Source organism: Poecilia reticulata, linkage group LG8 (assembly GCF_000633615.1).
Source record: "Poecilia reticulata strain Guanapo linkage group LG8, Guppy_female_1.0+MT, whole genome shotgun sequence".
NCBI classification, from domain to species: Eukaryota; Metazoa; Chordata; class Actinopteri; order Cyprinodontiformes; family Poeciliidae; genus Poecilia; species Poecilia reticulata.
The window spans coordinates 9,958,018-9,971,712 of NC_024338.1; the positions used below are offsets into that span (position 1 = coordinate 9,958,018).

A 13,695-nucleotide genomic window follows, 5' to 3' on the forward strand; every position below is an offset into this window, starting at 1 on the left:
GATTTTCATACGAATAATAATTTATTAGAAAGATAAATTATGGAAGTGTCGAGGGCAGACTAATCGATCCTTGAATGAGCATGCGCAGAACACAGGAAGTGAAAAGGGCTGAACTCAGAGCTGGGAATAACAACTAGATGCTTTTATCAAATAACAATAACTTCTGTCATTGATATTATAACTAATTACTAACCATGGAGCTGTCTGAAATATTGTACAACAAAGCGGAGTACATTGAAACGGTAATAGATGCGGCGTTTGAATCCTTTAGTAGCTAAAGTAGCGGCTCTTTTAACTAGCTGCCTGCTAATGTGGAGAAGGGCGTTGGATACCAGAAGAGGGGTTTAATACTCATGTTGTGGTTTTTGCAGGCTTCTGGAAACAAAGTGAGCAGGCAGTCCGTGCTGTGCGGGAGTCAAAACATCGTACTGAACGGCAAAGTGAGAAAAGGACACGAACGCACCGAGCTAACGCTGCTGTCAAGGAGAGAAATCTGCTTTTAATGCTTTGCTTGTCCTGGTTTTTCCTTCTTCTTTTTCTTCAGACTATCGTGATGAATGACTGCATCATCAGGGGGGACCTGGCTAATGTCAGAGTGGGTAGACACTGTGTTGTAAAAAGCCGGAGTGTTATTCGACCACCTTTTAAAAAGTTCAGCAAAGGGTAAGGGATTCTTCTCATGTTCCATGTCACATTTAATCTTGTTTTAGTTCTGTCTTAAAACGGATTCAGATGCTTGAGTTTTTGCAAATGTCATCTCTGTGTATATGATGCAGAAGAAAAAAACCTAACCAAACTTTATTGCAGTCAGTCATTCTGCAGGCTTTTAGTCTTATTTCTGTATGTTTTTATTCATTCAGCGTATCTTGTCCTTATCCCTGTTTTGCTTCAGTGTGGCGTTTTTCCCACTCCACATTGGAGACCATGTCTTCATCGAGGAGGACTGTGTGGTCAATGCAGCGCAGATCGGTTCCTATGTCCACATTGGCAAGAACTGTGTGATAGTAAGTTGGGTTGGAAAAAAAGAGAGAAATATTTGAACCAACGAACCCAAGAATGGTTAAAAGACAGCCTTAAAAAAAAAAAAAGGATAAAAGTGGAACTGCCTCCCAGCTACAGTCTTCTGCAGTCACATGGTGGTCATGCTTTGAAGAGAAGCAGATGGCAAGCAGCTCCGAGACAACAGATTAATATGTGTCTATTTGGGGGGGGCGGGGAATGGAGGACATATAGACAGAATATTTAAGGAAATAGAGCATGGAGAAATACAGTTTACATACAACAAATAAAAAAGACATACATCTTAAAAGTTTCCTTCTTTTTGTCCTGGTATGTCATTTTTGCAGGTCCTATATGTTGAAGAGGATTTTCAGTTTCATATAAACTGTATGATTTTTTTATTTTTATTTCTGTCTTGTATTCTTTTTCTTACCAACATTTTAGACAGTGGAACTTAAAATCAGTACGACTTCCGGAGGCGGTGAAAGGTTTGAACTCAGAGATGTTTGTTAATTTTATTCGTTCTGTCTTGCAGGGCCGTCGATGTGTGCTGAAAGACTGCTGCAAGATCCTAGACAACACGGTGCTTCCTCCTGAGACAGTGGTGCCACCTTTCACCATCTTCTCCGGATGTCCAGGTCAGCAGGACACACAGCAGACTTATTTGTCTTCCTTTTCCACCAAACCTGCTTTTAATAGTTTGTTTTTTTCCCCTCTCTCTCTCTCTCTCATTCTCTCTCTCTGGTGCTCCTCCAGGTCTGTTTTCAGCAGAGCTCCCAGAATGCACGCAGGATCTCATGATTGATGTAACCAAGAGCTACTACCAGAAGTTCCTGCCGCTCAGCCAGATCTGAACCGCACCGCGACACTTTAAGCCAGCTCTGCRTTCAGATGGGTGGGAGCTCCTGGAGAACTGCAGTGGACTTTTCTCATCAAAACATCACACTAGGATTTTATTTAACTGTTCTTCTGAATCCTTAAYGTCAGATACAAAAACAACCTGGATCCTGATTTATTTTATACGCCAATGTTTTGCCTCATCTGCTGCTYGTAAGTGAARGAGAGGTTAAAACCTTATCAAATTCAGCCGGTGGATCTTMAACAGCGTTGGCTGTATATGTAATCCTACACCTATGTAATTTTGCTTTTAAAATGAAATAGTATGAATTAGTTGGCTTTTTTTCCACTATACCCCCAGACTTTGTTGAACCCCATTTTGATTTTCCTTTTTTTATTTGATCTTGTTGAAGGTTGGGTCTGCTTTACATTTGTCATTTAAGTTTACAGTTGTTGCAACACTCAATTATTTAAGCCTGTAAATAAATGCAAATGTRTGAAATTGTCTAAGCTGTTAATCTTTAATAATGAGAATGTTGAGTTCTATTARTACAGAGCTCAACTTTAGATTGCAAGGTAATCTTTTCATGGTAAATGTCCACTTGATATTTGGAAATACAAAGTCAAACAATACAGCGACTCTTCGAAGGAAGAAAAGGACGGGTGCATCTTTTTAATACGGCATCTTGGCGCCCTCTGGTGGTTCAAGATAGAACTGCAGGTGGCCATTAGTTTTTCCGCCAGTTAGTAAAATACGTTTTGAGAAATGACGATAAAGTTACGTTTACATATGGAAAACTCTGTTGCTTTTATTGAAACTTTCCATTATATGCTTATTTTTAGAAGTATATTCGCCTTTTAATATWAATCCTGGATCTTTTCTTGGGTATGTCAAAWTAGGGCTATGTCCCACTTTTTTTTTTACYATTACTTTTYACCATTTTATTTTTGTTTTACAATTTTTTTACTTTTCTCGCTAAAAGCTAATTGAAACGAGATCTCTTTTCTGATTGGCTGGCTACATTGCTCATTGTCCAATCAGTRTGGATTGCAGGAGCAAAAGTTTACGTCACATAAAAATCTAGTTATGCATTTGTATGTGACGTAAAAATGCATAACTACGGCATAATAGGGCTATGCCAAAGTAGAACAGTTTTTACTTTTCTCGCTAAAAGCCAACTGAAACGCCCGAAACGAGATCTCTTTTCYGATTGGCTGGCTACATTGCTCATTGTCCAATTAGTGTGGGGTGCAGGAGCAAAGATTTACGTCACATAAAAATCTAGTTATGCAAACTCCAATTTCTGAAGGAAGTAAGAGAAATGCTCAATTTATTTTAAATCATAGGACTTCAAGTTTAGATATCCATTTTCTTTAAAAAAAMMAAAAAAAAAAGAATAAATAAAGGTAAGACCTCCCTGGTTTAGTTCTGAGCCACAGTATATATAGCTTAAAAAAAATTAAAACACGTAACTCATACAATTTCAACTGAACTGCTTTATTTATTTTACAATGTGAACCACATATATCATACCAACAATTATTTGTTAAGTATATAGATTAGCCATTTATCTTATTTTAGACAAATAAGTATTCAGAAACAGCTGATCATAGTTTTGGCTCTGAAGACATCATGTGGCATGAGTCAGTCTGATGAAGGTGATGAAGGTGATGAAGGCCATGACCGACTAAGGAAAAGAACAAAAACATGTCAACTCCAAATAAACCATAAGATAGAAAACGGGCTAAGAACCTGAACAGGGGCTTGGATAACAATCGGAATTGTGGGTAACAATAGTTCAACTTTAGAGGATGGAAAAAAATAAAATAAAAAATGTAAAATTTCCCGGTAAGAAAACGCCATCTCCTTTACCAACACGTTGCCATAACAACAGAAGGTGGTCAATGCTCTCAGTTTTCAGTCAGAYACCCTACCAACACCAAAACGGAGAGTCAGATGGGACGCAGTGGGCTCACCAAGGAGAAGACATTTACACCAGAGAGGATGTGGACAGGATTCACTTCAGATTCCTAAATTAAGTGTCTTTAACCACAACAGACTTGAAATGTTATGGCAACAGGAAAATCTGACGAAACTACTTCCTATTGATCAGGWCGTTCTTTCCGTTTTCACCTAAAGTTTCAACAAATATCAATTKAAAACTCCAGGTTCTGGATTTTGCTTCGACAGAATTGACAAATCAGCTCTTCCTCCAGCCAGCAGCAGCTAAATATAAAATATCACAATAATCAACACAATGAAATCTGCGACGAAAGCAGCATACCCTGCCGTGCCACTTCAGAGAAAACTTAATTATTTTTAATCCTTAARAGAAAAATAATAATCTGAAAGGAGTGAATCAAGTCACAAAGAAGAGCAGAGAGCATGAGACATCAAGTCAGCAAAACTAAAAACTTTCAATCTCACAAAGTTATAACTTATAAACAGGTGTTACATCTGGTTTGCTTCATTCAGCTGGCGTTGATCAGTCAGATTTGTTTAGTTTTTTTCCTATTCATTAAATGTGAATACAATTAAGAACTCCCACCTTTTTGAGTCCATAAATGCATTAGCCAGTATTCTGATTCATTTCCGAGTTCACCAAAAACCAGATAATGGTTCAGGATCTGTGTTTTGTTGCATAAGTGCTTTCCAATGCTTTAATGTCTTACGTTTTTAAAATTTATTTAGTGCTTACAAAGAAAGAAAGAAAAAACTGAATCAACCAGGAATAGATTGATAAGTGTTTCTCTAATTATTGGGATTATTACAACCACAGACWRGTTCAGGTTTGGCTGCACTGCTCTTATTTTTTTCAATCTGATAAACTCCTTCCATGTCCATTTCTTATTCACTGAACCAAAAACAATCAAATTTCTTAATTTATGTGACCTCAGTGTCTGATGTAATCCATGTTAGTAGAGAAGCAACAACCACTTTATGAATGAAATGAACCCCAGAATGATCGTTTTATAAGAGCGGCAAAAAAAAAAAAAAACCCATTCCTATCAAGTGCTCCAACACAGAAGTCCAGCTTAAGAGCGATTCAAGTGCACCAAGTTGCCAATATGATATTTATAATAAATTAAATAATTTCTCACACAGGGATGGTTGCATAAACGCTCCACTGGGTGGAATCAAATGTTTTAATCGCTTTTTAAGCACCTGCTGGGGGTTAAAGAGCAACTTCAAGTGGGGGAGGAAAGCGGAAGAGCCGATTTGTTTGCATGAGTCAGAGGTGAAAGCTAAGTGCAAAAAAAAAAAAAAAAAAACTAAAATACTTATTGCAACTCATCAGAATTGTCACACGAGCACATAAAACTGCAGCGGATCTCATGATAACACGCAGGGAAAGAGAAGGAAGGGCATAAGACTCAATTTCCATTATCAAACGATAACATGACAAAAAAAATACAAAGATTTGTGTAGAATCAACTTGGCTGTTTCAGCTGCAGGGAGTGGCGATGAGCCGATAACGTTAACACTGCTGGGCGAAGAGAGGAAAAACCAACCGCAGAACATCGAGTCACAACCGAAGCGGAAACAGCAGAAAGATGAAAAACAAAAAAAACATGGTCTAAGTGTCCAAACGTTAATCTCCACCTGCTCAGACATCATCCRCCCGGCAACTGGCTACAAAAGCCACAGATGTGATGCTGGGTGAACGAGCCGCAGCGCTGTCAGGCAACAGGAAGTAACAGAAAACACACCGTCTGACGTTGAGCCTTCGACGAGCTCCGTCCGATGTTTTTTTTTTTTTTTTTTTGGACATTTGTTTCTCTTTTTGGCGAGTCCGACGTTTGATCATGGCCCTCTCTTCCTTATTAAGGTGATGGGTGGGGGATGACAGACTGAGGGAGGGAAGCGCACACGCGTGTCAGAGATTAAGTGGCTTTTTGCTCGTCGAGCTGCACGCCGTACTTTCCGCTCATTGAGAACCGTCGACATCCCAGAATTAGTAAGTGACCTCCTTCTTTGTCTCCTTTCCAGGGCAGCTTGGTCTGAGGAATGTGTGAGGCCGTCCAAACTTCCCACTTAGTTACACTCTCTCTCTCTCCCTCTCTCTCCCTCTCTCTCACAAACACACACACACACACACACACACACTGCTCTCATTGTGGATTTGTACTTAGTGTTGGAAAAGGAGACAAGGAACACAATTCATGAACAAATGCAACTGAGAGCCTTCAGGCCTCACTTTCATTTCCAGTCCAGATGTTTGGAAGTCTGTACATCAGCACATCTGTACTACAAAGACCCATCCGTCCGTCCGTCCATTCTGGCTTTGAAGACTTCATCCCACCTTAATCAAGCAGGCGACAGCTCAGATCACCCTGTTGCGTTTGTGCGTGGGGGAGTCCGTGATGACATCACTGCACTGGGTGGAGTTGCGCTTCCTGTTTCCTCCTCCCCCGGCGGCGGCGGCGCCGGTAGAGTCCAGATGTCGGGCCATCTCCTCTGTAATGAAAGTGTTCAGGTCGACGTCTTGGAGGCCGTTGCGCCTGCTGCGGCACACCGGTCCGGAGCCGGAGGACGCGCCGCCGCCACTCGCGCTCCCCGTGTTGCTGCTGCTGCTCCCGCTCACGTGCGTCGGGGAACCCGGAGCGCCGGAGCGCACACTGATGCTCGCCATGGCGCCGCTCAGACCTGAGGAGGAAAAGATGGCCCAACGAACTTCAGTTGGTATGAGAGCAATAAGCAAGACGACAAAACGAGAAATGGCAAACGTCTAGCTTCAAGTCTGGACTTCACCAACACATTAATGTTCTMATCTAAACCTTTACTGTCAACCCTCTTTTTCATCTCAAGTCTTTCCCGCTACATCTCACTCCATCTTTCAACCGCTCTACCCAGCTTCCTCTAAAGAAAAGCATCCCCTCACCAAGATGAGGTGGTTTCCTGTTTCACACCGATTGGTTTTCCACCACAAACAGCATCTTTTTTTTTCTCCCCCCTTCTAACATTTCTTCTATAAAGGCCAGATTTGTGAAGACTAACTATTCAATTTCCTGCCAGCAGATTCTCCAGTCTAAGATGCAAAGTGCTGCAGCTCCTAAAGGGCTACAATGAGTCTCTTGATTAATGCTCCCTGTGTCCRATCAAGTTCATGTGCATCTTCATAGATCTGCAGTTCACCATGCTAGGATGCTGCATTGAGCAGCTCTCTGTTGAAACCTTGGAGCATCTTTTGACCATCCAAYGGTATYRGCAGTATTTTACTATAATGTATCGGTGTATAATTTTTCTAACATAACACTTTCCCACTACGCCACCCGAGTTTTTGATTTCTGATCTTGGTCACTAGACACTGAAGTTATGAGAATGACAAAGTGAAACTCCACTGCAAAGCACCCAAGCAGTCCTTTTCAGCAGCTAAATTGCACATATTGTAAAGCAACGTAGCATTCAGCTCGACCCAACAGCTTTAAAACATTTCAAAAGTTAATACCTCATCTGCTACATTTTCTAATTTTCTCTCTCTTAAAACGTCAAAGCCTTCACATAATAGTTCTAGTCACTTAAGTTGGATTACACACCGTCTACACGACAGCATCAGTGGTGCCATCAAAGCAGTCCAAGTAATAAAAAAATATAAATGAAGTATATTAAAGCTTTTAGTTTGACGGTCCAAGGTGAAAACTGTTGAGACACACTGGCATTCACAGTAAAGTGTCCAAAGACTTAATGTGAACACAGAACGTTTCTGAAACCGTGGACTGCAGAGCAAGGAAGAAGTGCTCAAAATAAATTTGAATTAATTGAAGAAAACAGCTTGCAAGAAAATCAAAATAAAAGATAAAAATCTTAAGTTGATAATCCTCAAAAAGTAAACAAAATGTATGAAACTTTAACAGGTAAAGTCATTACATTTGGGTCATTTATWTTTGACAACAGTAAGATAAAATTGTCTCTATTGTCCCCATGCACAAAAATCACTAAAGTAGAAAAGTATAGATYACCAATATATGAGGGACACTCCCTTATCTCCTGACAGAGACTAAAATACTTCACACACAATTCAACTCGACATCAGATCCATCTGAATTTGTTTACAGTAGAATATAAACTCTTTAAAGTAAGATTCTGAGCAATCAAACATGAATCCATGCATCTGAACAGGATAAGTTAATTTAAATCAATTTTTAAAAATTTAAAAAAAGAAAAAAAAAAAACAACTTTTGATTTAGTCTGCTGTGCTCTGTGACATTCCCTTGGTGAGAGTTAAAACGGGACCAGCAGTCAGGATTGGCCAGTGCCGACACACCCCAGCAAAACAAACTTATCTAATGGTGACATGTGGCAGAGAAGCATGACTGAAGCAAGAAACAGACTCACGTGACCAACGACTATATATAAACTCACACACCATAACTCAGATGTTACTTATGTAGAAGGAGATAACGCTGACCAGGAAGAAACGCATTTAGCTTATAAATAAATTATTTTACCACAGATCTAATAGATTTGTTGTGTTAGTGGATGAAACATTTACCCATTTAAAAAAAAGAAAACCCCAACCAACTTCTACCCGACACCTCCCATACGTTCCAGTAAACATATCAAATATATCTGCCATGTCAAACCAAGACTAAGCTTTCCTCACCATGCAGAGCTATGGCCTCCCTGAAGGGCTGCAGGTCCGTCTCCACAGACGAGCCGGTCTCAGCCGGGGAATTGGCCCTGCTGGGGGCCACCATGGCCAGCCGAGAGTTGGTCCTGCTGCTCCTGTGTGGTGGGGTTTTGCCACACAGGAAGCTGATGAGATCCTCCCTGCGAATGGTTCTTCGGCGCTTTTTCACCCAGGCCAGCATATCCTGCACGAAACCAATCACTTGTATCATCTGTTTGAAGCTTGATACGTTTCTCTGGTCCTTCTGCTGCTGCGGACATATAACTGTAATCTGAAATCAACCGTTTTCTCCATTGCAAACGACAAATATGAGAGGAATGTGTAAAGGACACAGGTTACCAAGTTCACAAAGAGGAAAAAAAAAAAAAAACATCAACAAAGATGTAGACCCACCTTGTTACGCCGTTGGTGACCTATCTGGATGCCCCGGTCACAACTTCTCTGATGGGCTTCAACACTTTCTGAGAGGGAATACATCACTGATCATTTTCCAAAAATTCTGTAGTCATGGATCTAATAATAATTTAGTCAATCTAAATAGTGTAATACTTTATATTAAAAGTAAAACTATAATACATGCCTTACAGAAGTATTAGTACACATTGAACCTCTCAACACGTTAAATCCATAAGCTGCACAAATATACCATCAACATCATAATATCGGTGTGTGCAAAATGTATATCAATAGGGACTGTTTGCAGTGCAATAACTGTTGACTAATATATTTTAAGTGTTATGAACTTGCATACGACATGCTAATGTAATGTTCAACCAGTTGGACAGCATCTCACAGTAACAGATGCCAACACTGGAAACGAATGGCATTGCCCAAAATGCTAAAGGTCACAGAGGGACAGACGCACAGACAAAACAGTAGAAAATAGGCATACATTGCTGCTAATATCGTAAATATTTACTATTATATTCTACTGTGATTCTCTTATATCGTGGAGACCTATTACTTTATATAGGTCTAGACAGACTTACAATAATGTAAATAGAAGCCTGGAGTTGTAATGCGACAAAGCATGAACAAGTACGAATACTTTTTAACAGGACTTGAATGCGTTCCGTAGAAAAAAACAACACAGACCTGAATTTAGTATCCTAACTCAGTTTTGCAGCTCTGGCCAATTTCACTCTTATTTCTGTTAAAGTATTTTAGTTTCATCTGTAAAGATCTTGTGAAGTCTATTCATTTCATGCAGCGATCAATACAACTTTTGACACCATGACGTACACGAGGACAGCAATGATACCGGTTCATCTCATCATCTGAGTGAATATAGGTGTGGGCACACTCCTATTCGGCGTTTAAACTGAACCCGTCAAGTCTACTCGAGCAGGTAGCAGCTGAAAAAGCACATGAGAATCACATGGACAGTTACCTTTGTAAAGGTTGGTTACTGCAGTAGCAGCATTCTGAAACGGCACCCACAATGACAGGCCCTGCTGGTGGCATACCCTGTCTGTGGGAGAGAAGGGAAGACGAGAGTTACTATACATCACACAACACTGAGCTGTTTTCATATGGACTCTGTGAGAAATATGTGACTAAAGCACATCGAGGGTTGGGGTTGAAGAAGCGAGGTTCACTTATAAACGCCATTTTGTCTGGCCTCTACAACTGCAGAGATGGGGTTTGGCATAAAAATAGATGTCAGCAGGCAGCTAGACGGCCAACAGGGCAGCGGAGAGAAAGTACCGAACTTAACTGCACTCTCAGCAGTAAAGTTCCTAAGCAACGCTAAATAAACATACAAGACAAACAATACGTCAAACTCGTTGCTGTTGGGGTATCTATATATGTAAAATATTAGACTGTGAAAGCAGGGAGCCAATATTTTCCTCGCCATCTTGTAATTTTAACGCTCGCCAAAAGCAGCCTCCGGATTAGCAGGGAAACACGAGTTTTATCAACAACCGTACAGTGATGTATTCTCGTTAAATATGTAAAGAACCGTTTAAAAATATCCACTTTGACTTCATAGCATTTGTTAACACTGACAGTCAGCTGGGAATGTCGCGTAGCTACGACTGTTGTTACCAACGCCATTTTGTAACTACTTGGCTAATGTGAAGTTAGCTACGATCTAGTTAATGTCAACAAATCGTATAATATTAAAGAAAGTAGTCACTGTCGTTGAAATATATTGCTATGCTTTGGTTATCCAGAAAAACAACGTTTAGCACTATATATTTTTTTTACGTAAACAGGAAAATGCTAATCCCTGGCAACCACAACCCAGCTAACTTTAGCTTAAAAAAAGTCACCTGTGAACGCTACTTCTGATACCGGCTAGCAAGCTGGCTAAGCTAGCTAGCATTTAGCCCACAGTTACTGTAGATACAGAGCCGGGTTGCTAACCAACTAGCAGTTGTTAAATAGCTACATACCTCTCGCTAAGCTATTACGAGCTGACAAGAAAGTGCTGCCTTTTTTTTTACCTTTGTATAATTGGGCTACGGCAGTGGCGGAGTTCTGGAAGAGATGCCAGAGTTTATCCTGGTCATTGTCGGCCTCTTCCTCGCCCGGGTCCATCGTCTCGGCGTCGGCTAAACATTGCCGCTCCCATTTTGAGAACCAGTGCTCCGGTCCGTGTTCCTGTATCTCCGAGTCCCCGTCTTCCTTCTTTTCCTCCATTTAATGCAAGAGAGCTCGGAGGAAATTCGTTTCTAACGATTTAATTTGATAATATTTGGACAGCATATATAGAGTTATATAAATAAAGTCATAAATACTGTTATATATTCTTTCTTTTTGTTCACTAATTTAGCACCGCAGCTACTCCCGACTACCTCAGAAGATAAGCCTAGCTAACTATTTTTCTCTACTTGCCGACGTCGGGATATATACATGACACACTATCATGTTATGTACTTCACTCCACCCATTGCTACATATGTCAACAACAATTGGCCACATTAGCACTGTGGGTGGTCTTTAGGTCTTTACGCTTTATGATTGGCTGTCCAACATGTCCGTCCGGAAACTGGCAAAATAGAGCTTCAAAGTTTTGTTGGAAGCTCTGATTATTATATTATATTATATTATATTATATTATATTATATTATATTATATTATATTATATTATATTATATTATATTATATTATATTATATTATTATCAATCAAAATGTAAAGGTCATATTTGTATGTTGAATATGAGTGTAAAAACCTTAAATATATTTTTATCAATACATTTTTTTAATCTGTCAGTTACTTTTGGAAAATAAAATAGAATATTCAATCAAATACATTAATCATTTTGATATTAAATAGCTTATATTTAGATTTTTACAAAGTTCAGTCATGACATACTGAAGCATGTTATACATCCAAAGTGTTATATATACATAACTATCCAAATTATTCAGATTTACTATTTTATAATGGTGACCCAGAAGAATGAAAAACTATCTACTATCTTTACCTCAAAGTAAAATAAGTTATTAAATTGTACAAAAATAAACCTGTAAGAACAGAGCAACAACTTAGAAATGTTCAGCTATTTCTTTGCTTGTATACCATTCAAACTTCTCACTGCATACCTAAAATTAAAAAAGAAAAGAAAAAAAACAGACATATGATTAGCTATGATGTATTTGTCTTTGTAAGATCTGTTACTCTGGTCCCATCAGTTGATAAATGGAGAACAAAATATAACACACATAGAACTCAATCAGCAACATTTACATATATTTTTTTCACTTGTCTTATCTTGGGATTTCCTGAATAGAGAAATTGGTTGCCCACATGCATTAAAGCAGACTTGCTCTACAAAAAGGTTCCCTCACGTTGGAATACTATGTAATTGCTCAATTGACTTTATTAAATCAGGACTGTACCCAGCATCAACATTTGGCAGGCCAAATTGCTGTATTAGTAACAAAGTGGTTAGAAGGATAAGAACCTTAGAAAGCATTGCAAAACTGACAGAACCCCCTGATCCAGTTACCTGCTACTTACGCTGCTAATGCTGCTACCTATTCCACACAAGCCAGACCTAGAGCCCAGTCTCCATGGCAGCCCATCATATGCACACAGCTCTGCCAGCAAGACCACCCCGCACCTAGCAGGAGAGACCTCTCCTGGGACCCCAACATGCCAGACAGGCAACAGTCCCCTGCAGTAGTTAGCACTCAGGAGGATCAAGTAAGGGAGAGCACATTGCTAGCCCACCTCATGAGCTAGTAATGAGCTTGTTCAATTAAACTTAGTTAGAGACTTCAATTCATTTCCACTTCCAACATTATAATTTTTATAATTTCTGGATTCAAGGGAGGAAAGCTCAGTGCAAGTGGTTCTGTTGAGCCATTATTTCATAACAACATATTAGCTTGTTTTTATTTAAATGTAAATTTATTGGCAAGTTACAGATATAGCAACACATTTCCACCTTTCAACTGGGAGACAATGGTTAAAAATAGTAAAACTCTGAAACAATTAATACATAAATTATGTTTTCATGTTCTTTTTTGTTTTAAACTCAGATCTTAAGATTTAAAAAACAAAAAACAAAAAAACTGGTCCTAAGTAATGTTTTGATACTTTTTCATTAACGATCTAAATATTGTTAAAATATTTCTTACTTTACTCAAATTCTTCTCTTGCCAGTTTACTTTTTTAAGCTGTTTATGTAGCTCTAGTTGTAACTAAAAGTATAAAGTATACCCTTTTTGAATACCTTTTTGAACTTCACAAAACGCCAAGGTAGTAAATCAACAGTTTTAGCTTTTTCACACAACAACCCTTTATTATTTTTATTCAATTCATAAGTATTGTGAAAACAAGAATTATTCTAAAATTAAATGTGCCTCATTTCAAGCAACAAAAGAATATATTTGATTGTCTCTACTTTTGGAAATATTCTTTTCAAACAAGAAAAAGAAAAAATAATTTAGTACTCCCGCCCCCCTTTTTTTTCACTGTATTTGCCATTATTAACACAGAGAAAGGAAGTATTAAGTAGCTCATTCTAGTTGTGAAGGTCTGAACTCAAAGGAAGATAAAGACTGTTGTAGTTCCATTTATGACATTTTAGGGACTTTGGAAACTTCTTTTAGCACCTTGTGGTCTGCTTTTAGAGTTAATTAAGCAGCCAGAACAGGGCATGTCAGCAGTTGCTTTGAATACCCTTCACTTTTAGACTATGCCCCAGACATAGTCAGGGTTCAACTTTAAAAAAAAAAAAAATCCCTTGTCAAATTCACAAGCTGCTAAAA

General features: G+C 39.0%; 2 protein-coding genes across 2 annotated transcripts; one reads left to right on the forward strand and one right to left on the reverse strand.

The window, feature by feature from the left end:
• The first annotated feature begins 89 nt into the window (after nt 1–89).
• dctn5 (dynactin 5) lies at nt 90–2,343 on the forward strand. The gene is made up of 6 exons (XM_008415727.2): nt 90–242; nt 372–440; nt 545–663; nt 893–1,004; nt 1,535–1,637; nt 1,756–2,343. Exons 1-6 carry the CDS (start codon nt 195–197, stop codon nt 1,851–1,853), a joined length of 549 nt encoding a protein of 182 aa, XP_008413949.1. The 5' UTR covers nt 90–194; the 3' UTR covers nt 1,854–2,343.
• Nucleotides 2,344–3,315: 972 nt separating this feature from the next.
• On the reverse strand, nt 3,316–11,348 carry hapstr1a (HUWE1 associated protein modifying stress responses a). Its single transcript, XM_008415726.2, has 5 exons — nt 10,919–11,348; nt 9,859–9,939; nt 8,862–8,929; nt 8,442–8,652; nt 3,316–6,484 (listed from the first exon to the last, which is right to left on the reverse strand). The coding sequence occupies exons 1-5, from the start codon at nt 11,112–11,114 to the stop codon at nt 6,162–6,164; spliced, it is 879 nt and encodes a 292-aa protein (XP_008413948.1). The 5' UTR covers nt 11,115–11,348; the 3' UTR covers nt 3,316–6,161.
• Between the last annotated feature and the right edge of the window lie 2,347 nt (nt 11,349–13,695).

Excerpts from the sequence above, each read along its gene's own strand:
- dctn5 (XM_008415727.2), top strand. The coding sequence starts at position 195 with ATGGAGCTGTCTGAAATATTGTACAACAAAGCGGAGTACATTGAAACG. Across the intron at positions 664-892 it reads TTTAAAAAGTTCAGCAAAGG|TGTGGCGTTTTTCCCACTCC; the intron begins GTAAGGGATTCT and ends GTTTTGCTTCAG. Across the intron at positions 1,638-1,755 it reads CATCTTCTCCGGATGTCCAG|GTCTGTTTTCAGCAGAGCTC; the intron begins GTCAGCAGGACA and ends GTGCTCCTCCAG.
- hapstr1a (XM_008415726.2), bottom strand. The coding sequence starts at position 11,114 with ATGGAGGAAAAGAAGGAAGACGGGGACTCGGAGATACAGGAACACGGA. Across the intron at positions 9,940-10,918 it reads CGTAGCCCAATTATACAAAG|ACAGGGTATGCCACCAGCAG; the intron begins GTAAAAAAAAAG and ends TCTCTCCCACAG. Across the intron at positions 8,653-8,861 it reads GTCACCAACGGCGTAACAAG|GATATGCTGGCCTGGGTGAA; the intron begins GTGGGTCTACAT and ends GGTTTCGTGCAG.